The sequence below is a fragment of the Mustela nigripes genome, chromosome 8 (assembly GCF_022355385.1).
Source record: "Mustela nigripes isolate SB6536 chromosome 8, MUSNIG.SB6536, whole genome shotgun sequence".
NCBI lineage: Eukaryota > Metazoa > Chordata > Mammalia > Carnivora > Mustelidae > Mustela > Mustela nigripes.
Genome location: NC_081564.1, coordinates 33300484 through 33327765, shown reverse-complemented (window position 1 = coordinate 33327765; position 27282 = coordinate 33300484). Strand labels below are relative to the sequence as shown.

Genomic DNA, 27282 nt, shown 5'->3' with positions numbered 1-27282 from the left:
TATGTGTCATAAGTGTTGAATTAGTGTTAGAACTACAGTTTTGAATAAAACAGAATCTGTTATTCATGAGGCAATTCCAGTGGGAGAGATAGACACCAATCTGTTTATCAGAACCAGGAGATGTAGCTATGAAGTAGTGTGTAGTGCTATGAAAATGTGAAATAGAAGACTTTGGTCTGGAAAGAAAATAATTGTCTAAGATTTTCTAAGAATGAGCGGTTTCCTGGGTGAAGAAGAAAGGAAAATGCAGTAGGAGTTGCATGTATTTGTAAAGATCCTGTGGCAGGAGGGAGGATGAAACATTTAATGTTACTTAACATGTTAAACTAACATTTCATGAGTGTTGTGCTGGTTTGTTGGTTGAGTAAGGAGTTTTGTTTTTATCCTAACCCACTGAGGGACTTTAAGTGGGAGTAATGGTAGAGGTAGAGGGAATGGAGTGATAATCACATACATATTTAAAAAAAAAAAAGCCCGACATAATTCTGGCAACAACATCAGATAATATTAGAGGGGAAACAGAGATGAATTAGGCAATTGTTCCGGTCCAGGAAAGAAGTGACAGCTTGGTCTGAGGTATTGGAGATGGTGAAAAGTTAGAGGGTCAAGCCAATGAGACTTGGTGGTCTATTAGATAAGCTTATGCAGAGTAAAGGTATCTTGGATGTCTCTAAGATTTCTGACTTAATGTAACTGGAGGAATGGTGTTGCTGTGTGCTGAGCTAAAAAAAGAAACACTGGATATTTGAATGAAGACCACATGTGTTTTTCTTGGGGTGTTTGGGAGAGTGATAGGAGGAGGACCCTGATTTCATTAGGTATGTTAGATGTTTTCAGGTCCTTTCAAGATAATTAATAAAAGGTAACTTAGTAGGTTTTGGTTATATGGATATGTTACTGAGGGAGAGGTCTGGGGTTTGGATAATTACTTTATTTTGGGTGATGAGCTCTTGTCTTTTTTCTACTAGTCTGTAAATAGGCCTGCTTTTCGCTAGTGTCACACTGCTGCTAGAACTACCCTTTGTAAAATGCAAACCCAGTATTATTGCTCCTTTGGTTAAAGAACCTGGCATGTTTTCCCATTATGTAGATTAAAAAGTCCAAAATCCAATGCCTACCTCTTCATTTCTCTTCGTAGCTCTGGTTACATGAAACAAACATTTTAAGCTGTTGCAAGACTTTGTAAAGGCTCTGTCCAGAGTATTGTTCTCCCTCACATTTGTCAAGCAGTCTCCAGTCCAGTCTTCACTTTTGTGTGAAGTCTTTGACTTTGAGGTCCATGTTGGTCATCACCTTCCTTCTTCTGCAGACCACTATTGAACCTTGTGCTTATCTGTAATATCACATTACATAGTATTTATGCTTGTGTATTTTTTCTCTTCCAAACTGTAGGGTTAACTACTTGAGGATATACTTGTTTTATTTTTATGTCCATGGTAACAAGATCTGGCATGGATGATGGCCCAATAAATGTTGATTGCGTTTATAGGACTCTGATGATTTCTCCTATAATTCCATGGTTTTCATCTTGGATCTCTTTTCAGTGGGGTTTTCATCTGTCTTTGCAGGTTGTTGTGTTTTCAAATTTTTTTTAGTTCCAAAAGAGATTGTAGGGTATTTTGTTAAAAGCTGACTAACCATGAATCTTTCTCATCATTGTGCTTTACCCTTTTTTGTTTGTGAAGTGTGAAGCAGGACTAGGTGATTTCCTGGATAGTTTTTCTGGCCTTAAAGGTTTTGAATATGTGTGACAGCTGAGAACAAAAAGAAAACAAGATGTTTCTGTAAGTGGACAAATATATATAAGGAATTGGGAAAACTTGATTTGTTCTTGAAGTTTGGTATTTTGTGATTGTTAGTGCTGGTAATTTTTTTGTTGGCTTACTGTATTAGTTACCTTTTAATTTCCTTTAGGTAAGACCTTCCTTCACCATGCAGAGGTATTCTGTGAGGAGAGTCTGTTAGCAAGCACCCTTTTATTTTCCCAGAGGCACTTGCTGCCCTCTCTTTTTCCTGTGCTTTTGGATCTTAACCTTGACGGACTATTCATTGGAGTCCTAGTTAGCTGCCTTTCAGAGGAGAAGGTGTTTAATGTTAATACGGAATGAATCTTACTTTTCTCTTCAACTGTTAAAAGTTGTTTTAAAAGAAGATTAAATGTAAGAGGGTTGCTCTTACATGCAAAAGCTTGTTTATTTTAACTGAAATGTGACTCAAATTACTAGATAAAAAGTTTAAAACTTCTTATGAAAGCTTTCAAATATTCATAAAAATACTTTAATGAACCTTTATACTTAAATCTAATAACTTCATATCCTTAAATTTAATAATCACAGCAGTTTATCACGTTTGTTTATTTTTTGTATGTTTGCTACTGGGTTTTAAATGGATTGTGGATATCAAACATTTCAAACCTAAGTACCTGAGCTTGCTTTTTTAATAAAGGGACATTTTCTTTACATAATTATAATGTCATTATCTTAAAACCAAAAATAATTATTTAATACCATTTAATATTTAATCTGTTGAAATTTCCCTAATTGTATTTTTGTTTTTAAGCTGTTCATTCTTCCCTGTATTGCATTTGGTTGCCATGTATCCAAGTCTTACTTTTAAACACCACCTCTCCCACCTCTTTTTTTTTTTTTCTTTTTCTTGTCATACTATTTACTCGTTGAGAAAGATCAGGTTGTTCAGTAGAATTTCTGATATTCTAGATATGTCTGAAATGTGTTTCCTGTAAATTTGGATTTAGATTTGAAGGCTTGATTAGATTTAGGTTTCAGTATTTATTGGTAAAAATACTTCTTGGATGGAATTCTGTCACATCAGGTATAATGTCTGGTTATCCCAGTTTTAGTGATGCTCATTTGTGGTAACAGCCTTCATAGAAAAGTTGCGTAGATATGAGCCTGTTTCTGGTAATATGTGCAAAAAAAGAAAAAAAAGAGGTTGGAAAGAAAATGTTAACTGTCAGTTAGCTCTGCTTTAGGATTCAGATGTCTTGTTTTTATATTTTTACTTTTCTCTGTTTTCCAGGACTTCACATTGAACATGCATTGCCCTTTAAAAAAAAAAAAAGATTTTATTTATTTATTTGATAAACAGAGAGAGATCACAAGTAGGTAGGGAGGTAGGGAGGCAGGCAGAGAGAGAGGGGGAAGCAGGCTCCCTGCTGAGCAGAGAGCCCAAAGCAGGGCTTGATCTCAGAAGTCTGAGGTCATGACCTGAGCCCAAAGCAGATCCTTAACAGGCTGAGCCACCCAGGTTCCCCTGTGTTGCTTTTCATAAGTGAGAAAAACTCAAAATTATTTTACCAGTCTTAATACCTTTAGAAGATTAGATCCCAAAGTCCTCATTTGTTCTTCCTGTATTACTTCCTTTTATTTTTAATTGGTAATTTAAGTCTTTTACAGTCTGAGGTCTTATTTTTTTTAAAAAATACGTTAAGTTATAGGAAGGTAAATAGGTAAACAAGTATGTTTGCAACCTTCCAGTAACATTTCACAAATGAAGTTATATAAAGACAAATAGAAAACCATGTGCATCTGAAAGTAAATCTAATTTATAGTTATCCTGTAATAATTTACAAATCATAACTGTATATTAAATGTGTTGTTTCTTTGAGTTCTTACTATTGGCATCGGTTGATATTCTCTTGTGAGAAATATGAAAAATGAGATTTGTTTGGGGATATTTATTTATCTGAGAAAGGCTCCTGCAGGTAAATTTTTAGGATTCCTTGTCCCCCAGTGTTGACTGGTCCAGTGGCAAGCACCTAACCCAAGGCCAGCCAATATATGTGCTGATGACTGACCAGCCAGAATTTTGATACTACCCCTTTAAGCACACATAAAGGTAGATGATAGGCTTTAGGTCTTTAAAGTAGGCTGATTTGTGCCAAGTCTTAAGCAGAAGCAACTAGTTGAGAGAGAAGAGGGGGAGAAAAGCTGGCCAGAGATCTGGTAGTCCCAGGAATCGGTTTCTCTTGAATGAAGCCTCCTTTTTTTTTTTTTTTTTTTTTTTAAAATATTTATTTACTTATTTTAGAGAGCGCATGAGTGGAGGGAGAGAGCATGTGCATGAGTGGGAGTAGGGTCAGAGGGAGAGACTCAAGCAGATGCCCTGCTGAGCAGGATACCTACACTGCCAGGCTCAATCCCTTGATCCATGAGATCATGACCTAAGCTGAAACCAACTGGATAGCTCAACCAAGCCACCCAGTGCCCTGCGGCCTCGTGTTTTAAGGCCAGTTATACTTCATTTCCTGTGTCATTGAGACTTCTTATATCTTTATAATAAACTCTTAAGTATGATTTTTGTTCTTCATAATCAATTCGTTGCTTAAACAAGATTGGACTTCATAATTTGTGAAAACATTTTCAACTTTGTGATGGTCACACATTTCACTTTATGAAAATAATCTAGATCAGTGTCTTAAATTTTTATGGAAAAAACATCCACATAGTTATTTTTGATGACTTATTTGTCATTAATATACCATAGTTTGCTCAGCTGCTGTTCTATTTGGAATTTGGAATGTTCTTTAGAGTAATCATGAACATTTTGTGCTATTTTCAAAATTCAGGTTAAATGAATGAGTCTAGTTAATGTGTATTTTAAAGAGCTTTCTAAGGATTCAGTTAACATTCTTAAAAATAGAGTTGTTAATTAAAAAGAATTGTTAATATGAGAGGACTTTAAAATACTTAGCTTGCAGTGTAATTCAATAGGTTTCTTATGGCCCTACATTTTGACAGCTTTTATTTTGAAGCTGTGTGTGTGCGTGTATATATACACACACATATATGTGTGTGAAATATTTACCCCGGTACTTGGATAATCTGATGAGTTGGAGTGACTGCCATAGCCTTAAAGGTATAGGGTATCTTTGTTTCCTCTTTAGTTGTTTTCTCTATAAAATCAGAGATAATTTTATAACACGGGGGAAGGTGAAGCACTTGGTCTTGTTTTCTGAGTACTGTTCCCACAACCAAAACGTTCACTAACAGTTGATCCTCAGAAGGTGTGTTTTTCTGAAAATTTTCAGTACCCCCCCCCCGCAAATAAAAGGCTTTATGAACAAATTGAGCTAATAGGTATACATGTTAAAAAGTCCTCCTGATCATAAAATTCTGGACACTAAGTTTGGAATACTTAATGTAGTGAATTGAAAAAGGATGGAAAGGTGTAAAGCAAATAAAAATTACTGAAATGTTACCATCTAGAAATAACGACTGTTAACATTTGATGTATTTCTTATGTTTTCTGTCTATAATTGTACACACTTATTTCCTGTATTTTTGTTAATATTATTGTGATCATTTTCTTAGGAATATGATCATTTTCTTCTAATCTAACAAGTTTTAGATATGTAAATGGTGCTAAAAACTTTTATTTCCATTTCTCCCCAAATACCATTTCCTTTTTTGTTTCCTACCATCCTTTTTTTTTTTTTTTTAAAGATTTTATTTATTTGACAGAGATCACAAGTAGGCAGAGAGAGAGAGAAGGAAGCAGGCTCCCTGCTGAGAAGAGAGCCTGGTGGGGGGCTTGATCCCAGGACCCTGGGATCATGACCTGAGCCACCCAAGTGCCCCACCCCCTACCATCCTTCTTAATTAGATGTTAAAAAGTCACCTAAACTCTTAAGATATGGAGCCACCTCTGTTTTAATAAAGATGTTAAATTAAGTATCAGGCATCCTTCATGTTTAGCTTTGAATGGAAATGTTCTTCTTCAAGTAGTTTTTTAGGTGTGTGTACATCTTATTTTTCTTTAGTAGAAGGTTACACAATGGAAGGATGTAGTTTATATAAAGTTACAAATCAAAATGTTTTGTTTCTGTGAAAAGACAGTTTATTTTTTATTCTCTCCCTAATGTTTTCAAGACCGTCATGGGATTGTTTAGCAGAGTGAGTATCAGAAGTTCTAAAAAAGCACTTATAAAATGTTTACAGTAACTTAATACAAAATGTTAATAAAGCTGTGAAAATTTAGGATTGAGTTTTCTGCTATCTTGCCATAGAGTAGAAGATATTCTTTAATTAAAGCCATAAGCAGGTGAAGTTGATCATAATGTCACATAAGTTTAGAGCACAGAGGAACATTGGAGGTCATTTTGGTCTACTGATGCTAAAATGCAAGGAGTTAGACTGTCCTTGGAAAAGTCAGGTGGTTTGGTCAAGGTCACTCACCTAGCTAAATGGTTTTAGATTTGAAACCTCTAATTCAGTGTGTTACTTTATAGTTTTTACAAATGTCATATTACATCATCAATAACAGAAACTGGCCCCTCCCTCTCCAAAAGGCTTCTAAAGGAATGAAGAGAATAGATATTTTGACTTTTGACTTAGGTGCTTTTCCATGTAAAGTTAATGGATGAGTATTTAACTATATGATCAAAACCCTACTACGTTTTTTGAAACTGGTACAAAAGAAATAAGACAGGGTTACTGCCTGTTGGTAACTTCTGTTAACTATGATTTTAAGCCCCATTCTAGATGAGAAAAGTAGTTGTTTTTTTTTTTTTTTTTTTGTTTTTAAAAGCACACCACTTTTTTTTTTAGTGGTTTTTGGAGATTTTTTTTTTTTTAAAGATTTTATTTATTTATTTGACAGAGATCACGTTAGGCAGAGAGGCAGGCAGAGAGAGAGGAAGGGAAGCAGGCTTCCTGCCGAGCAGAGAGCCCAATGCGGGGCTTGATCCCAGGACCCTGGGATCATGACCTGAGCCGAAAGCAGAGGCTTTATTAACCCACTGAGCCACCCAGGCGCCCCTGGAGATTTTTTATCTATATTCTCATCATGTATTCATGATTCAGGATCCATATTTTTATAAGTAATGTTAGTGAAGCTTTAAAACAAGGTATGTTTAGTATTTTTGAAACCTTGAGTAGAATTGACTCATTTTTATTTTCTAGAAAGTAGTACTCTGTTTATTTGTACAGATATATTTATACAATATATGTTCACTACTTGCTTTGCCAGGGATTTTTTGTAGCTGTTGGGGATACAGTAGAAAACAGAACGAAGACCCAGTCTTCATGAACCTTGCATTCAAGCCTGAAATTTCAGTATATTTGGAAAAAATAAAAATAAAAAACACAAATAAATTAAGGTGACTTCATTTTTAAAAATTCTAATGAAAATGTTAGGACTTTCTTGGTTGTAAAACATAAGATATTATTTTACTGTTTATGATGCTTACTTAAGAAAATATTAAGTTGACCTGTGTATGGGGAAAAAGGGAAATAAAATATCCATTTAAAAATCTGTTTCAGGGGTGCCTGGGTGGCTCAGTGGGTTAAGCCTCTGCGTTCAGCTCATGATCCCAGGGTCCTGGGATTGAGCCCCGCATCGGGCTCTCTGCTCAGCGGGAGCCTGCTTTCCCCTCTCTTTCTGCCTGCCTCTCTGCCTACTTGTGATCTCTCTCTCTCTGTCAAATAAATAAATAAAATCTTTTTAAAAAAATCTGTTTCATATATTATGATTTGACTGCCATTTCATGGCTTATTAGAAATCTGCCTGGAATGCTTATGAATTAGGAAACAACTGTAGCTAGGTAGTTTGCATAAAGTATATATAGAACTTATGAGAGTTCAAGCTCTGGAGTCACACCTGATTTGACTTCCCCACCTTCCACTGCTTGGTAGTTTATGGCCTTGGGCAAGTATTTTAACCTTTCTGAGTCTGAGTTGACTTATCAGTAAAATGGGGATAATAAAGTGTCTAACTTGTAAACTTGTTATGAGGGACGTAATTTGTTCAGCGTTCTTGATACATAGTGCCCAATAAAGGCTTGCTGTTATGAACACTTGTTAGCACTATTTTTACTATTACTGCTACTGCCATGCTACTATAATTGTGGAGAATCTTAGTAGATATTCTGTATATTGTACAGTGTATATTCCACATGCGTGATTATTTTAATAGGACATGTATTCAGCCATGTAATCTTTATCTAACTAGAATACTGTATAATCTGATATAGCTGTTAATTTGCTAAAACCTATGGAAACATGGAAGTGTAGTCATCACCTGCTTTGCTACAGCTGCATTATTTATGTGTTTGAGCTAAGCATCCAGTCTTCCTCTTTAGAATTTTTACTATTCTGTTTCAATAAAGGTAGGATGAAGGAGTAAAAATGTTATTTCATACATATTTCTGATATTTTTTATTTTGTTACATGTTCATTAGAAAGAATCCAGATGATTATTCAAGCATACTTCACTGCATGTATAGCGAACAAGTAGTATTAAGCAGCTGTTATGACTTAACAGTCTGTGTTAATTACTCCATTTCATTCAGGAATGAATTGACTATTTCTTCTTAGGGAGTGTATAGTTTAGTTGGATGAGATAAAACATGTACATAATAAAGTAAGTGAGAAGTGTTCTGAGAGAGGTATAGAGTATGTGCTGTGGGAATGGTATGGTCAGCCATCTTTCTTCTCCAAGATTCATGCCACTAACTGAGTCTGTTCCCCATAGCCAAGAACTCAGAAAGACCTTGTCAAGAACTGAAGGGTCTGAAAATTGAGTGTACTATAATTTTATGAATATTGGTAGAGTATATGAGATTCCTGGGTTCAGAGACCGAGGACTTTATTATTCGTGACAGTGTATGTAACATGAGCTTTGTATTTGCATTGATTTCCTTTGCCCCCTCCAGGGGCAACACATGGATTTAGTTCAGACAGATGCTTCTCATGTAGTGGGTTTGCATCATAGCTGAGAAGCTGTTGAGTGTAGGAAATCTGAGTCTTTGCTAGTGGGCTGCATGGAAACTTACCTGTCCTTTTTTTCCTAGAGGAAGACCTTATCTTTATTATAAAGGACAATAAGAAGCCTGCTTTTTCCTCAGGAGAGAGGCATTGTTTTTCAAGACTATTCACTCTTTAAATACATCCTTGACAAGATAATCTGGATGAAAGCTCCAGTGCCTCCACGTTGAAAACATGCAGAAATGCTGGAGACCTGTAGAGAAATATCTCCCATTTGGACTCGGAGTAGCTAGCCTAAATGGATGTCTCAGAGTTCATGAATTAATGTTCACATACATTGCCTTTTTATTCTTAAAGCTGCATCTCAGAGGCCTGTTCAGTTTCTGAAATGCTCTATGCTGTAGACTACTGCTTATCGTGAATTAAAACTTGATTTTAAGAGTAAGCAAATACTGAACTCAAATTGATATGCATGTTGGGGTGTTTAGGAGTGGGTGTACTGATGTCTTCAGCTTATTTTGCATCAAAAATAAGGTGGATGGACAGAGATGGATAAATAGGTTATAGTCTCAAATACAACAAAATGTTAATTGTCCAATCTAGGTAATAGATACATGATTGTTTACAATGATTTCAATTTCTTTCTTTCTTTTTTTTTTTTTTTTAAAGGATTTTATTTATTTATTTGACAGAGAGATACAATGAGAAAGGGAACACAAGCAGGGGGAGTGGGAGAGGGAGAAGTAGGAGCATTCCTGCTTCATTCAAGCTTCCCATGGAGCAGGGAGCCTGATGTGGGGCTCAATCCCAGAACCCTGGGATCATTACCCCAGCTGAGCCAAAGACAGATGCTTAAGGGCTGAGCCACCCAGGCACCCCAATTTCAATTTCTTTGTATGAAAATTTGCAATAAAATGTTGGGGGAAAAGCCAAGCCAACAGCTGTCTTCTATTCTCTCACCCAACTCAGTTTTTGTAACTAGACTCACCTTGGCATTTCAAGAAAACTTGAGTGTCAATTCATATAAAAATGTAGATAGATGACAACATTTCAAAAACTTGTCAGTGTGGTTCTACTTTCAGCTCTTTTAAGCGTTATGAGCTTCTTTTTAAAATTGGGGATTTGCGGGGCGCCGCTGCCTTCGGCTCAGGTCATGATCTCAGGGTCCTGGGATCGAGGCCCGCATCAGGCTCTCTGCTCAGCAGGGAGCCTGCTTCCCTCTCTCTCTCTCTGCCTGCCTCTCTGCCTACTTGTGATCTCTCTCTGTCAAATGGATAAATAAAATCTTTAAAAAAAAAATTGGGGATTTGGAGATTAAGGATCCCATTTTTAGAAGGTGAGCCAATGATTTTAGAAGGAAATCATTTTTCTGCTTGCTAGCATTTTAGGTATATAGCCTGAGTATAAAAGGCATTTCATGCAGGAATATTTTTTAGATAAAGGAAGCAGACTAGTCCCACCTGGCACATCCTTCTAGGTAGCTGTCCTAAACTTTTACTACATTTCTGAAATTTTAGTTTGCAGGCTTTTTAAAATTTATGTCCAGATTTTTTTTTTTTTTTTTTCCCACAGAGACCATATTTGTGTCTGTTACATTTCTGATTTTCAGAATTTGGGGCAGGGCATAGGGATTTTGGCTTATTGGCAAAGCAGTTGTGTTGGAATTAGGACACAATACTTAGTGACAGGAAATGTTATGGCTGCCTAAAAGGCTAAAGGAAGAAACAACCCATGTAATTATAAAAGGTAGGATTAGTTTGATTATAGTTTTTTTGTTGTTGATGAGTACAGTAAGTATCATATGGAATTTTCTTCTTATGTGGAATACTATTATATACAAACAGTGAGATTTCATCTCTAACCTAGGAAGTATGTATGAAATGGTAACTGGTGACTAGTATACTATTAGGTAATCTTAAAATGGACTATTTCAGTGATTGTTTCTAAATGTTAAATTAAGCATTTGCGTTAGACAACTGGCAGGATTTTCCTCTGCTTAGAGGGATTAAGGTTTAGATGCCCTCAAAAAGTACTTGTTTTTTATATAAATTGCTTCAGATACTTACTTTCTCATCAAAACTGCTTCTCACTTTTTTTCAGGTTTTTTTTTTTTTTTTTAAGGATACATGAAGAATCAGCTTTTCTAAAAAATTGTTGTTTTGCATAAATGAAAAATATGTATGGTTTATAGAGTTACCAAAAAATTAAATATCGATGTAATCACTGCCTGGGACAAGAACTAGAGCTTGGCTAATCATTTTAAAAATCTTCCTTAGGGGCGCCTGGGTGGCTCAGTCAGTTAAGCTGCTGCCTTTGGCTGGGGTCATGATCCCAGAGTCCTGGGATTGAGTCCCACATCGGGCTCCTTGCTCAGTATGGAGCCTGCTTCTCCATTTCTGTCTGCCGCTCTGCCTGTTTCTGCGTGCTCTCTCTCTCTGACAAATAAATAAAATCTTTGAAAATCTTCCTTGTACCCTCCCAGTTACTCTCTCTTTCCCTGCAGAGTTGGTCCCTATACAGTTCCTTGTTTTTCTTAATGGTTTAACAACCAGAGCTTTGCAAAGGATAAGTTTTCATTAAGTCAAGCAGGAGATTACTGATATAATGCAGTGGTTTTTAACTCTATTGGACAGGATGTCCCATTTTTATATTTTACATTCTTTAATGCCCACTTTACCATGTCAAAGTTCATATATGATATTGCCTGTCAGCATATGGTTTTAAAATTTTAATATAATGTCTTAATTATAACATAAAGGAGAAATAAAAAGAAAACTGATAATGACCTAAGCATTTCAGTGTAAATATTTGGGCATCACTACTACAAGAGGGAATGAAGTAGCCAGATACTTGTAACCTTCCTAATAACAAGTAAGTTTGGATTTAGTAGAACACAACAGTTATCTGAATAGGCCTGACTGGTTTTCTTTAACATTTTGACTTAATAAGAGCAAAATAAGAAAGTTTATGCATATGGGTAGAATTGTGTGTGTCACAAATCTTGATAGAAGTGTGTTGTGATTCAAGTATCATGAGTGGCATTGCAGTTTGTACAGTAATTTTCTGTGATGGTAAACTTAACCTTTTCAAGTTTTGGAGGAAAGAAAACAGATTTTTCCTTTTTCACACAATAGATATATTTCTGGAAAGATTTTCATTAGTATGAATTCCTGGGAGGGGTTATTTGAAAATTCCATAGGATGAGGGCATGATACTTGTATGTGACTGCCCAGGCATTGCAGAATGTCTAACATCCTGTTCATCCCTGCACCCCCCCTCCAATGTCTGTTCCCCCCAACCCCCCAGGAAGGAACCTGATGTGGGATTTGATCCTGGGACTCCAGGAGCATGACCTGAGCCCAAGGCAGTCACTTAACCAACTGAGCCACCCAGGTGCCCCTTGCCAGGTCTTCTTAACCTGAGGATTCAGGGATCTATGATATATGGTAGCTTTTTTGTTGTTGTTGTTGTTAGATTTTTCTTTATTATTAATTATTCAGTAATAATAAGCGCCAGCTTTACTATATTATTCTATTAAACGTCAGCTTAATACTGCAGAAAATTTCAAACCCTTTGACAACCCATTCTTCCTTTTCCCACCCAGATTCTTGATAAAGAGCTCTTAAAGTGAAGACAGGATCTCTAGTCTCTCTCGGATGAGACTTGATCAAGTAAAGGTGAAGCTGTGTGCATCTTACTGTACAGTGCTTGCCCAGGCTCCTTTCATTGTCCAGGTCCTGGAAGACTCTTGTCATGAACGGTTTCTTCACAAAGCCTGCACTGCCTACCCGCCCCCCACACTGGCCCTAACCTCTCTATTGTACCCTTGCCCCCCCAAAGTCCATGTAAATTTTTTGTGAGTATTTGGCTATTTTGAGGTATAGTATATAGCTTTCATCAGATTCTCAAGGGGTTCTGTGACTCACAGAAGTGGATCAGACGTTTCTTTCCATGATTTCTTATAACAGTTAAATCTGGTTATTCTTAAAGGAATGCTTTAAGTGTGAGCTAAGTTTCCATTTTAACCTGGAAAATAGACCCAGACTCTGAGCTGTTTGCTGGGATAGCAGCGCATACGATACTTTGGTAGAGGGACACAATGGAGCTGAAAATTTCAAATTCAGATGTTAGGTGGGCTACTCATTTGTTAGGTGGGTAGTTTCACATTTTACTGGTCAGGTCAATATATTCAGTTAAGAACTTTGTTTTAAATTTGTGGGCTTTTTTCTTTAGAAAAAAAGCCTTTTATATCTTCATCTTTATGTATTCACCAGAGGCTAAAAAATATCTTTTTTAGATATTTAGATATTAGATATAAAATAAAGATATTTTTACATCTTCATCGGAGGCTAAATGAAAAAGCCTCTTTTATCTTTTTCTTTAGATAGTTCGCATTTTTGTGTCACAGCCACAATCTGTTATTAAAGATTTATAAGCTCAGGCAATATAAATTTTAAGTACTACTTCAGAATTCATATGTTGTTGGAAATTGACACATGGTAATTTTCTAAATCACTTTTAAAAGTCTGTTATTTTACCTTATTTTGGAAAATTGGTATTTTCCTCAAATTGAGGTGATTTAAAAAATTGAATTTAAAAAATCTTACATAAGTATGTTATGAAAAATAGGATTGTTCAAAATTAAAGTATTGAGAAAGGTTTCTTTTGTCATGTTTCTAAGAAACTGTTTTCTTATCCATGCTTCCTGCTAATGTTGAAATAGCCCTATAAAAATTTACACGTTCTTAAATATCTCTACTAATTATGAATTTTGAGAATGTTAAGAAATGGAATCTGTATATCTTTTAAGACTCCTAGTTTCATCAGTAGTTTAAAATAATGTCTCGGGGCACCTGGGTGGCTCAGTGGGTTGGGCCGCTGCCTTCGGCTCAGGTCATGATCTCAGGGTCCTGGGATCGAGTCCCGCATCGGGCTTTCTGCTCAGCAGGGAGCCTGCTTCCCTCTCTCTCTCTGCCTGCCTCTCTGTCTACTGTGATCTCTGTCAAATAAACAAATAAAAAATCTATAAAAAAAAAAATAATGTCTCTACCCAATGATATTGTGGGTTCGAGTGCAAAATGAACAGATTACCCTGTTCCTTTTACCTCCTATGCTGTTGTATTGGTGGAGTTGCTAATTAGCCGCTTGTGGAAAAATGCAAGCATTTGGTATTGAAGAAGTAAAGGGGGTAAAATAATACACAAATTGAGTCATTAAGGTTACCATATAATTAAAGCAGCCTGTTCAGAAGATCATACTTTGTATATATATTTTAAAAAAAATGCATACCTGTTGATTTAAACAGCTATTTTTCGTTAATTTTTTTTTTGTAGCTGTTTCTCTGCCTTTGTGTTTTCTACTGTTGTTTTCTCCCTCTTAAGAGTTCCAAATCTTTGTTGGAAAATACTTCACAACTTAAATTTTGAGTGTAGAGTAAGATCATTTCATTCCTTAGGACTTGGAATAATTACCTTTTAACACCTTAACTTTGAAATCTTTTTTCCTTGGCAGATCTGTTTGTTTTCATCTCCTGCACTCTTCTGAATGTCTCTTTTCGTTTGACTGTTATTTGTTTTTCCCTTTCTAAATCTTTGTCTTAGACGATTTTCCAGTATTCAGGTAAATGGGAAACTATCTGGTAGAGTTGAAGAATATTCTCAATCTGGGTTCCATGCTGTAAGGTTTGCCTATAGTCATGCTTATTTTTGTTTATTTAAATAAAGATAGTTTCTATAATGTCTTTGATTTTACCCTTTTTGCTTTTAAAAAATATAACTTGAAACTGATTGCTTTGAAAGCCATTTAAAATTGCTTTTGGGTTAGTTAGAAGTGTGTAGTCCCTGCTTCCTCTTGGTGCATACCTTTAAATTTGTATTTTGCCCAAAGTAAAAGATACTAATTTTATTGTCTAAAGTAATTTACATAATGTCTTACAGACTTTTCTTCAGCCAAGATAAAAAGTGGCTGTAATCTTTCTTTTACCCTCTTTTAAGAAATAATGAGGTTATACTAGTTAGGACTGATTTAATTCAAGTAGGAGTAGATTACCCTTCTGGGTTTTTTGTTTCGTAATCTCATGTTTGGGTATATCACCAAAGTTTAGAAATTTTGTATCTAGAACATTTGATATAGTGCTTATAAGAAACACTTAACAAATATATGAGTGAATGAATTAGACTTAATTGAGGTGTGAAGCAAGAACACTATTGTCACTAGATGTAGTATCTTTAGATAAAGAGATTTTTGCTGTAAAATGGAATTTGCTTGGTAAAATCAATTTGAAGACCTGCACTGGTTTGCAGACCACTGGAAAAATCTCTCTTCAATAATGTCGTAAAAGCACACTCTAAGAATATAGTTGTGGGCTTACTTCATAAATCAAAACTTTGAAAATACTTTTTATTTGATAGCAATAATACGTGTTCATATAGAAATTTTATACAATATAAGAAGTAATGAAGAAGAAAATGACAGTTATTTGTAAGTCTACCACCTGAAAAAAAATACTGTTAGTTTTTGATACAGTTAGGTGCACAGACTTCAGTATATACTTTAAATAAAATTGAGGGTATATATATTCAGTTTTGAATCCTGGTTTGTATGTGTGAATCCAATTAACATTTTTTTCTGTTTTTGTCTTTTAAACCTTACAGGCCCCTTCACAGATGTAGTCACTACAAATCTTAAGTTGCGAAATCCATCTGATAGAAAAGTGTGTTTCAAAGTGAAGACTACAGCACCTCGTCGGTACTGCGTGAGGCCCAACAGTGGAATTATTGACCCGGGGTTGACTGTGACTGTTTCAGGTAGCAAATCATGTTCTGAATTTGAACGGTATTGGATTCTGATCTTCTTATGTTTATGTTGAATTTGGTTTTAATTAACAGGGTTTCATCTGGAGGGAGGGAGGGAAATAGTTTTTAAGTTATTCTGGCTTGCCTTAGTCCTGTCCTTCGGTTTTCTTTTCCTGTATGCCAGCTGTTGCAGAACATTTCATACCTTTATCTTGTAGTTGAGGGTATCTGTGGTCAATTTGTAAACAATAGTTGTTATTTTAAATATTTTATATCCTTTATTTCTACCACTCAGTACCATATTCTCTGCCCTTATTATTTTATCTTTGAAATATGACATCATTTTTGTGATGGATCATTCTTTTCAGATCTCTAGCTATTGTTACATGTTGCATGCAGCTATACAAGTGTATTCCAAGTCTTAAAAATGTACAATGCCTATTTTTTGCTGATTGTAGCAAATTAGATGAGTGTTTCTACTTTTCATTATAAATGCCAAAGTTTAGCTTTTTGGCTCCCTTTTGGTTTACTTGTAGTCCAGGGAATATGTTTGGTTCACTCTGTGTATGGATTGCTTACCCCTGCTATGGGGTCTGTGCTGTTGCTGTAGTTAATGCCCTCTATAAACTTCTTTCTTCATCACACTTCCTAAGACAGTACTTCTTAACAATATTCTGATATAGCTGAGAAATAGCAACCACATATGAGAACATATCTTAATTATGGGGGAACTTCTTAGGCTTCCCACAGAGACCATTTACTCTTAATTTTCTAGCAGTTGTTCTTATCTCCCACTCACTGTATGTCCTGATAACAGGTGGAGCAGGAACACACATGGACTTCTCTCAGCTCAGAATCTCTAGGGGCATGGCCCCAGCCATGTATATTTTTAAAACAACAACAGCAACAACAACAACAAAAAATGTCTGGATGATCCTGATAAGTATTCCTAAGAAACTAATTCTTTATCAGTTTTGTGGCTTTTAAATCCACAGCAGATTAAAAACAATTATATAAAGAGTGAGAACCTATAGCAAGCCCAGGGAGAGTACTTAGAAGCAGAACTTGACTGCAAAGGTATTGAGGGACTTACTGTAGGATTCTGTGTGACCCTGAATCCTCAGGGTCAGTAGGATTAGCCAAAAACTGAGAGCTAGTTGGCCCTAGAAGAAATGTTTTTAGTGAGTAACGTGATATGGTGGCCGGGTAGGAATGTGTTTGTGTTTGTCCAAGTTCATGGGAAAGATGGATGGAGAGGAAGATAAAGCAATGAGTACATGCATTCTGGAAGTTGCCTTCTAAATCTTTAAGCCTTTTAGCTAAGTTGGAAGAAAATAGAATTATTTCTATCCATGTGGTTAAAAATAGTTTCTTGGTGCATCTAGTTTGACCCTTAGGAATCCATAAAACTATTCAGAATGACATTATCTTGGAAGTTTCTAAACTGCTGAAGTTCTGTTGTATTATTATTTCTTAAAAGTTTGAATTGTGCAGGTTCACTTAGATGTGAGTTTTTTTGGGATAAAGACTATACAGTACTGTAAGTGTATTTTCTCTTATTACGATTTTTAAAATTTATTTTCATTTTTTTATTAGCATGTACATGAGCAGGGGTAGGGGGGGCAGAGGGAGAGGGAAAAGCAGACTCCCCACTGAGCAGGGAACTCGATCCCAGGACCCCCAGGATCATGACCTGAGCCAAAGGCAGATACTTAACTGATTGAGCCACCCAGGTGCCCCTCTCTCTCTCTTTTTAAAAGATTTATTTATTAATTTGAAAGAGAGTACCTGAGCAGGGGAGGGAGAGAATCTCAAGCAGAATTCCTGCTGAGTGCAGAGCCCAATGCAGGGCTTGATCTTAAGACTCTGAGATCAGGACCTGAGCTGAAACCAAGAACCTCAGCCAACTGAGCCATCCAGGCACCCTTCTCCATTATTTTTTTGTTTTTTAAGATTTATTTATTTGAGAGCACGTGTGTGGGTAGGAAGAAGGGCAGAGGGAGAGAGAGGAGCAGAATGCATGCTGATCCTGGAGCCCAACATGGGGCTTGATCTCATGACCCTGAGAGCACATCTGAGCCCAAATCAAGAGTTGGACAGTCAACCAACTGAGGCATCCAGATGGTCTCTCTTACGATTTTCTTAACATTTTCTTTTCTCTAGCTTACTTTATTGTAAGAACACAGTATGTAATATGTACAGTATGGAAAATATGTGTTAATCTGTGGTTTGTGTTATCATTAAGGCTTCTGGTCAGCAATAGGCTATTAGTACTTAAGTTTTGGGGGAGCCAGAAGTTACATGTGGATTTTCAACTGCATGTTACATGTTAAGTCCCTGTGTTGGACAGAGGTCAACCTGTACTTTCCAAAACTGTCTTCCATAAATCCCTTTTGTTGAGCATCTGCCATATTAAAATCCCCAGACACATTAGTTACTGTTTCCATAGCCAGCCTACAGATGCTTCTCCAGTTAGCATTTAGCTCTTCAGTTTTTAGTGTATTGAGTTTCTTTATAAGTAGTCACTCAAACTGTGCTTCCTTTCTCTAGCAACTTTTCCTTGATTGACTTTGTATTACATACTCCTTTCTTTTTAACTTTCTCTCTTTAGCACTTAGTTTTGTGGGTTCTTTAAATTTGGCATATTTATATATATTTTTAAGATTGTTTAATTCTTATATGGTCTGCAATAACTTAGAATATAATTGTCCTAAAATCACAATCAGTCATGTTTTAATTTTTCTTCTTATTCAATTCCTACTGATGACCCTGCAGTGATGGCTTAGTGAAGGGCATTAATGGACATTCACTGGCCTTCATGTGGATTCCGAAGTATTTATCCTGTGCATTTTTTTCTGCTTTGTATTTGCCCCTTCAAAAATGTTTTTAGCCATGATGGGAGTTATGGACATCTCAGATACACTTAGAATAGGATTTTCTTACGTAATTGCTATTTCTCACATTTGCTTAATTGCATTTGTCTTTTTGAAAGTGTTGATGTACATGTATAAAAGATATATCTTAGAAATAATTTACGTATTAGAGGGGAATAATTTGTACAATACCATATGTATATATATTCCGTGTAACTGTAGATTTGTTCTTACAGTTTTTGTAATATAAATTTAATAAAAGTTTTGTATCCCCTCTAGTTACAAGGAACCCCTAAAAATCCTCTTTTAAAGACTACTGAAAATCTTGAGTGCTTAGAAGAATTTGAATATAATTGCTGGGATGCTAGAAAATTTCTGGAAATGATCAGAGTATACCTCTTCCTTGTATATATATATATATATTTTTTTTTTTTTTAAAGATTTTATTTATTTATTTGACAGAGAGACACAGTGAGAGAGGGAACACAAGCAGCTGGAGTGGGAGAGAGAGAAGCAGGCTTCCCGCTGAGCAGGGATCCTAATGTGGGGCTTGATCTCAGGATCCTGGGGTCATGACCTGAGCTGAAGGCAGACGCTTGACAGCTGGAGCCACTCAGGCGCCCCTATACTTTGTTTTCTTAGAATGAGATTTAAACAGATTGATAAGCTTCTTGAATAAATACTTAAAATCTATTTTTGAAAAATTAGTTTTATTAGAACACTAAAATGTAGTGAGTTTTGAAGTTAACTTTTAAATTCTCCTTTATGTATCCCTGTTGTCATTCTAAAAGATATTATCACTAAATACCAAATGAAGCCTTGTATTTATAACTAGTTTTAATAGATAGTTTACTAGATTTTAATCTGAGTTTATAGGTATTATAATAGTTAATGTTGGCAACATTTTGAAAATTTTCCCAAACTTTAATTTAGAGGAGGTAGTCATAGATTTATATTTATTTTTTAAGTAGCTGTTTATTTTGTGGCTTGTTAAAATAGTTGGAAACCATAAAGTTGATTCTGGATCCTTAATGTAACTAGTCCAGGATTAGGTTTCTTGAACCCATCCTGGATTTTTAATAAGTTTGCATATTAGTCAGTTAAGCAGTAGGGATGATAAGCAAATGCAGAAGAAACAAAGCAATGTGTTTTTTTCTTCTTATTTAGTAATGCTACAGCCTTTTGACTATGATCCCAATGAGAAGAGTAAACATAAGTTTATGGTACAGACAATTTTTGCTCCACCAAACACTTCAGATATGGAAGCTGTGGTAAGTATAGCGGTGGAATGGAATTTATTTTGAGGGATGTTGTTGAAAATGTGGGTTTTGTACAGTCCTTATTTGAGAAAGCTAATTTTTAATTAAAAAATATGTAAATCTGTTAATTATAGATAATTCTGACTTAATTTCAAGATTGAAAGAATTTTGAAATAGTATTTCTTAGAAACAGTTTAGAAATGCTACTGTGAGGAAGAAAGCCCTCAGTCTCTAGAGATGTTAGTGTGATTTTAACAGATGGTGATAGTAGGTTTCTTGAGGATTATATACAAAGTTTTGTGGTATTGCCAGATAAGAGGGGTAGGGTTGTCAGTTCAGAGTGCTGCTCTGTGTCCTGCCTGAGCCACAGACTTCACCTCTGCTCCAAACAGCCTCAGTGTCCCCTGATTGAAACCTATTGGTTGTCCCTTGAGGTGTGAAACCTATTTGTCACAGTTAAACTTTCTCTGTCTCATGTTGGTTTTGTTTGTTTTTAGTGGAAAGAGGCAAAACCTGATGAATTAATGGATTCTAAATTGAGATGTGTATTTGAAATGCCCAATGAAAATGATAAATTGGTAAGTAGGAAAATGGGAGAAGATTGGAGCTATTAAGTTCTCATTTACTTTGAGATTAATTTTGCTTCTGTTTTTGGCCTTTTGGGAATGTGTGAAAATGCTGTTCCACATTTTAAGACAGTGCTTACTTAGGTTTAAAAAAAAACTTGATGTGCTTTCTTCATTTGAGAATATTTTGTCCACTCAAGAAGAAAAATACTTTCAGATACAGTCTTCATGATGGAGAAGAACCATTTAATTCTCCCAGTTTTTTTTGCCACTTTTAAGTAAGTTCAAGTTCTTTAGAATGAGACACACACATGCATAAATATAATTAAATAATATGCATAAACCACTTTTTGGACAACTGTATACCCATAGCCTGGGGACAAAAGATTTAATTTACATAGACAAGCAGTTTATTCCAAGTTTGTCTATTCCCAGGTATTTTGTTTACTGTTGATTTTGGTCAAAATCCATCTGATTTTATTTCTTAGTAAATAATTTCTATGTTGCTTTTTGATTAATGTCAGGCAAATACAATTTGGAAGACTGAGGAATATATGTGTACAGTTCAGAAAGTTGTCTGTGAATGTGTAGAATGAGTTGTGGTCACTTACCCTATTTTGCAATGCAGATTTTAATCTTTCTATGGTTTGTTGGAGGGACTTGAAAAAGCTAAGTAGGTTTTTCCTTTTGGTGACTTAATATATAAAATAATACAGGTAAATAGAAATGGTGAGAACAGTTAGGTTACACTGACATGACTGTTGCCTTGATCTGGAAGCCATTTGCCCTCTTGAAAAAGAAATTCACAGATTAGATAAATACCTGTGCTCAATTATTTTGTTATTCTTTTAGAATAAGCTGAAATGAAAGAGTCCCTGAGTGGTAATTTTTATTGTGTCTTTTAATCCCCTTCTAAAGGAATGTTGAAATATTTGCCAAAAATAAAAAATGTGAATGAATATGTTCTTACTAGAAAGTGAGAGTTCATTGGCATATTGATGCTTCCCAATTGGAGTTTACTTTCTCTTTTGCCTGTGCTGCCAGAAAGCTAATAGCTTGCTTAGTTTAGTTAAGTATGCCATTTAGATATAAAAAAGGGAAAAAATGTTTTTTTTTCCTTGGCATGCGAACTCTGAGTATTTACTGTCTTAACTTTCAAATATACCATATACCTGTGTTAGGTATCATGTTGTACATTATATCCCCAGGACTTAATTTGTGTCATGATTGGAAGTATTACACCTTTTGACCACCTTCAGCCAGTTCCCCCATGTTCTTTTCCTTTGCCTCTGGTAACCACAGATCTGATCTCCTTTTCCATGGGTTTGTTTTTATTTTTTATTTTTTTTAGGTTCTGCATATAAATGAGATTGTCAGTATTTGTCTTTCTGACTTAACTTCATTTAGCATAGTGCCTTTGGGGGTTCATCCATATTGGCACAGATGGCAGAATTTCCTAACCGGAACTTCTGTATTCATTCAATTGGTCCGTGGCCACTTAGGCTGTTTCCTTGTCTTGGTTATTATAAATAGTGCTGCGGTGAATATGGGGATGCAGATAACTCTTTGATGTAGTGTTTTCATTTTCTTTGGATATATTCTGTGAAGTAAAATTGAGTAGAAATACATCTGGATGTTTTCTCACTTAGGGTTATGTCATCTTTTGCGTTTCTTTAATTAACATGGATAGAGCTGTGACTGTCTTTCATCTGGACTTCTGTTATACTCTGTATAGCAGACAGTTTGAGATTATACTCTGAAAAGGGTTCACCCAAGTATCTGATATTATTGATTAAGAGTAAAAAAACCAAACTGGAAGTCTATGGAAATGATATTGCTATGATAGTTGTGCCTGGCCATTTTAAGCACCCCATAGAGGAGAGTAGCAGGTGTGCCTACATACAGGTATGGCACCTAGTAATCCATGAAAGCGGTTTTGGGTCTGCTGAAGGGCTTGAATAAATACTGAATGGAGTTTCTGGAGTCCTATACCATGGAGCATGAGCAGAAATAGTTTGGCCCTGGAATCTTTTCAGAGCAAGTATTATTAGGAAGCTAAAGTCTGTTCAGTATAATTTCAGAGTACACCAGAGACTGATTCTGAGCCTAGATGAACGAGTTACAGAGTGTATTTCCGTTAATTGAACTACTTGGGCTTGTGGTGTAGTTACTATCTGATTAAATGGTAAGGAATAAGTGTTAAAGATAATGATTTTTAAAAAATTTTTTATTTTTTATAAACATATAATAAAAAAGATAATGATTTTTTAAAAACATTTTCTGTGGAGGACCTTTAAACACTTAGGAAAGTACAGTGAACTCCTGTGAACCCATGACCAGTTTTAATAATGATCAGTTTATGGTTAATCTTAATTCATCTAACCAGCCCCCTCACTTTTCATCTCACTTATTGTTGTAAGGCAAAACAAGATAGAATTTTATCTGGAATTGTTTTGATATATATTGCTCAAAGATAAGAACTTTGAAAAAAGGAAAAAATTACTGACAATACTATAATTAAGCCTTTTATTTTTAATTTACATTCAATTAATTAGCATATGGTGTATCATTAGTTTGAGAGGCAGATTTCAGTGAATCATCAGTTTATATAACACCAAGTGCTCATTCCACCATGTGCTCTTCATGCCCATCACTCAGTTGCCCCGTCTGTCTATCCCTTCTTCCCTCCAGCAACCTTCAGTTTGTTGCCTGTGGTTAATAGTCTCTTTTAGTTTGTCCCTCTCTCTGATTGCATTTGGTTTTACTTTTCCTTCCCTTCCTCAGTGCTCCTCTGTTTTGTTTCTTAAATGCCACATATGAATGAAATCATATAATTGTCTTTCTCTGATTGACGTATTTTGCTCAGCATAATACCCTCTAGTTCCATCCATGTTGTTGCAAATGGCAAGATTTTATTTTATTTTATTTTATTTTTGATGACTGAGTAATAGTCCATTTGTGTGTGTGTGTGTGTGTGTGTGTGTGTGTGTGTGTGTGTGTATACACCACATCTTCTTTATCCATTCATCTATCGATAGACATCTGGGCTCTTTTTATTGTTTGGCTATTGTGGACATTGCTGCTATGAACATTGGGGTGCATGTGCCCTTTTGAATCACTACATTTGTATCTTTAGGGTAAATACCCAGTAGTGCAATTGCTGGGTCATAGGGTAGCTCTATTTTTAACTTTCTGAGGAACCTCTGTACTGTTTTCCAGAGTGGCAGTAGCACTTTGCATTCCTACCAACAGTGTAAGAGGGTTCCCCTTTCTCTGCATCCTTGCCAACAAGCTTTTAAAAGCTTATAATATTAATATCAAACTATGTAGGCAGATTCAAATTTGTCTCACAGATGTCATTGAAAGATTTTTTTTGCAGTTCGTTTGAATTGAGATCAGAATAAAGTCCACATACTGCTTTTTGGATGATACATTTCCTGAATCTCTTAATCTATAGATTCCTTGTTTTTCTCTTTCAGATTTTTATTGAAGAAACTAAGTTTGTCCTGTAGACTTTCCCTGTAGACTAGATTTGCTGATTACATCCTTGTGGTGTCATTTAATTTTTCTTGTTTTGGTATATTCTAAAGTTGGATCTAGAAGTTTGATTAGATTTTGATTTATTTTCACTGGAGGCAGGGGAGAGGCAAGACTGCTTTGTAGGTGGTGATAAATTCTTTTCAATATATGATGTTCGGGTTTTTTTTGTTTTGTTTTGTTTCTTTTTGTTTTTTTGGTGAAGTTAGTGATCATTGGTGTGCAGTGTGTGAATGAGTGGTTCTCAACCAGGGGTAATTTTGCCCTTGAGGGTACATTTGTAAACGTCTGGGGACATTTTTGGTTGTGACAACTAGGAGGGAGAGGTTCTAAAGGCATCTGGTTGGTAGAGGCCAGGGATATTGCTCAGCACTGGCAGTGGGTAAGACAACCCTCACAATAAAGAATTATCTGCCCCAAACATCAATACGGTCAAAACTGAGAAACTAGTTTAGATTCATTAATTTATTTAGGATTGAGTAATGTTATTTTGTCATTCTTACGTTTATTAGGTATAATGTTTGTGTTGAGAGAAATTGGGCTTATGTTAACCACCCCATCCCACTCTCTCACTCCTGCTCCCAGGTCCTCCTTTACCCATCTTCCCCACAAAAGGAGTAGATAGGCGTGTAATTCAATTACATTAGGTAAGTGTATCTTAACCTATTTGAGGTTCTGGATCTTTTTAGGTATGCTGTTAGTGTTGAGGTATTTACATGTCCTTAAGAACTGTAGAAAAGGATATGTTACTATTTTGTTGATTCTTCAAGTTTTCAGGACCTTGATACTGAACATATAAAGAAAACATTGAAGTTTTTGGTTGTCAGGGTAAAAAGGATGCCAGGTCTAGAAGTATAGTGGTTGAGTTCTTTTAAAATTTTTATAATTTAAAGAAATCTTTTTTTTTTCAAAACAGTTCTAACATTTTGAATCGTCATTAGAGCGGGCTCTTTTTGGGAAATAATTCTTTGATTTGCATCATAGATGGAGTGATCTAGGATTCCAGGAGCCCCCCCCTTTTTAAATAAATGGAGGTACTATTAATAATTATTCCAAGACAGCAAACATTAACTAATACTGTTCTTAAGCATACTAAAATTCGCGGTCACTCTTGTCCTAGGGAAGCAGCAGATCTTTGGATATATGTCAGTAAATTAATGGCCCATAGAGTCTTCAGTTGAGTTGTGTTCAGCACTAGTAACAAGTGCCGCTCAGCGTGTTCCCTAGGCTGTTGAGAGCTGGAGGCAGATGATACTGAAGTGTTGACTGTTCTATTTTTGCAAAGTTGTATTCTTGGAATTATTAGCTCTTTTTAGTTACTATCAACTCTGTATTATGAAATCTAATGTGTATTTAGTGGTAGTGTTTTTTTCCAGGATTGAATGTGGTTTTAATTAACTTGTTATTTTATGGTGTTTTATCACCTGTTTAATTCTTTGTGTTCAATTAAAAAAAAATTTTTTGGGGGGTTTATTTTGAGGCCTCTGGTTCTACTTGAAATTTTCCATATTTCTTAAAATATATTGCATTTCATTTATGCCCTCCATCCTAATGTGTGTTGATGACATATTTTCTAGGAAAAAAATACCAATTTATCTTAATTGATGGGTTGTCAACAAGGAATTTCAGTGGTCTTATGTATACAAAGAACCTTTATGATTAAATATATGCATTGTTTTGTGTTGAGACAAGGAGCAGATTGGGGACAGTGCCTTATTAAGTGAAATGGAGTTCTCATAGTTTATATACATTGACCTGAATATCACTAAGTGTTATTTTAAAGGGTGTATCAACATTTTGGTATCCAATTATTTTCACCTGTATTAAAGGAATTTGCGAAGATAGGAAGAGAACTATGGAGAAACTGATACACTAGAATGTTACATGCATCTTTAAGTTTATTGGTCCTGGGAAAGGGTGTCTGTGTGTGTGGTGTGTGTGTGGTGTGTGTGTGGGTGTGTGTCTGCATTTGGGGGTGGGTGTTGTTGAGTATAGGAGAGGCTTATAAAGTAATGTATTTGTTGAATCTCAAGAGAGAAAAATTCATTTAACTTAAAATTGTTCAGGTTGAGTATTACCAAAGGTAAGAAAATATGAAGTGCTTGCTTTTAGATATTGACAAGCATTGATTAGCAACAGAAATTAGAGCTACAGAATTAGAACATGTTCATTTTAGGACAGCATGAGGTGAGCATAAATTTAGTAAGATTTATACATTAATTAGCATAATGCAAATTGACCATAGTGCATATTGTTTGGGAAATAATATAAAAAGCTATGAAAACTTTTGTACTTTTTGCTTTAACATAGTTATTATTAGTGTTATATCTTATATATAATATATTTTTATAGAATAAAATGTGAATGTCTAAAAGCCTAATGATTTCTATGTTAGTCATTCCCAGTACATGCAGGAGAAATCAGTTTGATGTGAATCTGAGAATATGTTTCCCATGCCATCTCAGGGTATAACTCCACCAGGGACTTCTCCAGCTGTCACTTCAATAAGCAGCATCAACAACACAGTTCCAACAACTGGCAGTTTTAATACGAAGAATGATCCCAGGGGACTCAGTGTGTTCAAACAGGAGAAGCAGAAGGTTTGTTTTAGGGAGCTAACAGCTATAGGAGTTTTCTAGTGTTACTGGTTATATTAATGTAGTTTACCTAGCACATATATTATGAGTATATTATATGAAGTAGATAGAATTGAAATTTTCAGCTGTGTTTAAAAAATACAGTAGAACACAGATCACTTAAAAATCAGGCACAGACACTATTCTCTGTTCTAAAAAAGCAAATTGAGCACTTAAAAATCTCAGCAGTGAGCAGGACAAATTAAGAGTGAACATTATGAAGTTGGTATGATTTTTTTCTGTCATTGGGATTTTGGGAGCATTCTTTAAAAAAGGAGTTAAGAGCTTATTTGAATAGAGTAGCAGGTATAGCAGTAAAGGTAGGAACTGGCAAACATTGATCTCCAGGCAAATATTTGTTCATATATATTTTAAAAAAGATAAATGGAATTATTATTTTGTTATCAAACACAGATAATGGTAACCCCTCTTTAACTATAATTATTATTTACAGTGCCCCAGGGTAGGAGAATATGTGGTTAAACTCTAAAGGTCTTAGGTCATAGTTGAACTTGTGAGTGCATATGCATGTGCATGCATGTGCACATGCGTGTACATGTGTGTGCTTAACATTCACTTAAGATGACAGCGTGTCAGTAATGACTTCTGGGTGGTGTAATGGGTGCTGTATGATTCTCTTTACCATTTTTTTGCTTACTATATACTTGAGGAACCCTACAGTTTGAACAGTTTGCTTATACTTTGATTTAGTGTTCCAGAGAATATGTAACTGAGGGTTAAAAAAATTTGATCTTTATCTACATGTCTGATACTTTCATTTTAGTTACTTATTTCTGGGACTCATGATTCTACAGAAACAGTGAATTGGTTTTTTAAGAGTGAAATGAAGTCTCTAGTAACCTTGTTTTTCAAATACTATCTCTTCCCAGG

The 27282-nt window shown here is 35.4% G+C and overlaps 1 protein-coding gene across 2 annotated transcripts in view; it reads left to right on the top strand.

The window, feature by feature from the left end:
• VAPA (VAMP associated protein A) overlaps positions 1 to 27282 on the top strand; it is a 40082-nt gene that overhangs the window by 5356 nt on the left and 7444 nt on the right. For both annotated transcript variants that reach the window (XM_059409180.1, XM_059409181.1), the window contains exons 2-4: positions 15380 to 15532; positions 19561 to 19664; positions 20150 to 20230. In XM_059409180.1, coding sequence (XP_059265163.1) covers positions 15380 to 15532; positions 19561 to 19664; positions 20150 to 20230 — 338 coding nt within the window. The remainder of the gene's footprint in view (positions 1 to 15379; positions 15533 to 19560; positions 19665 to 20149; positions 20231 to 27282) is intronic.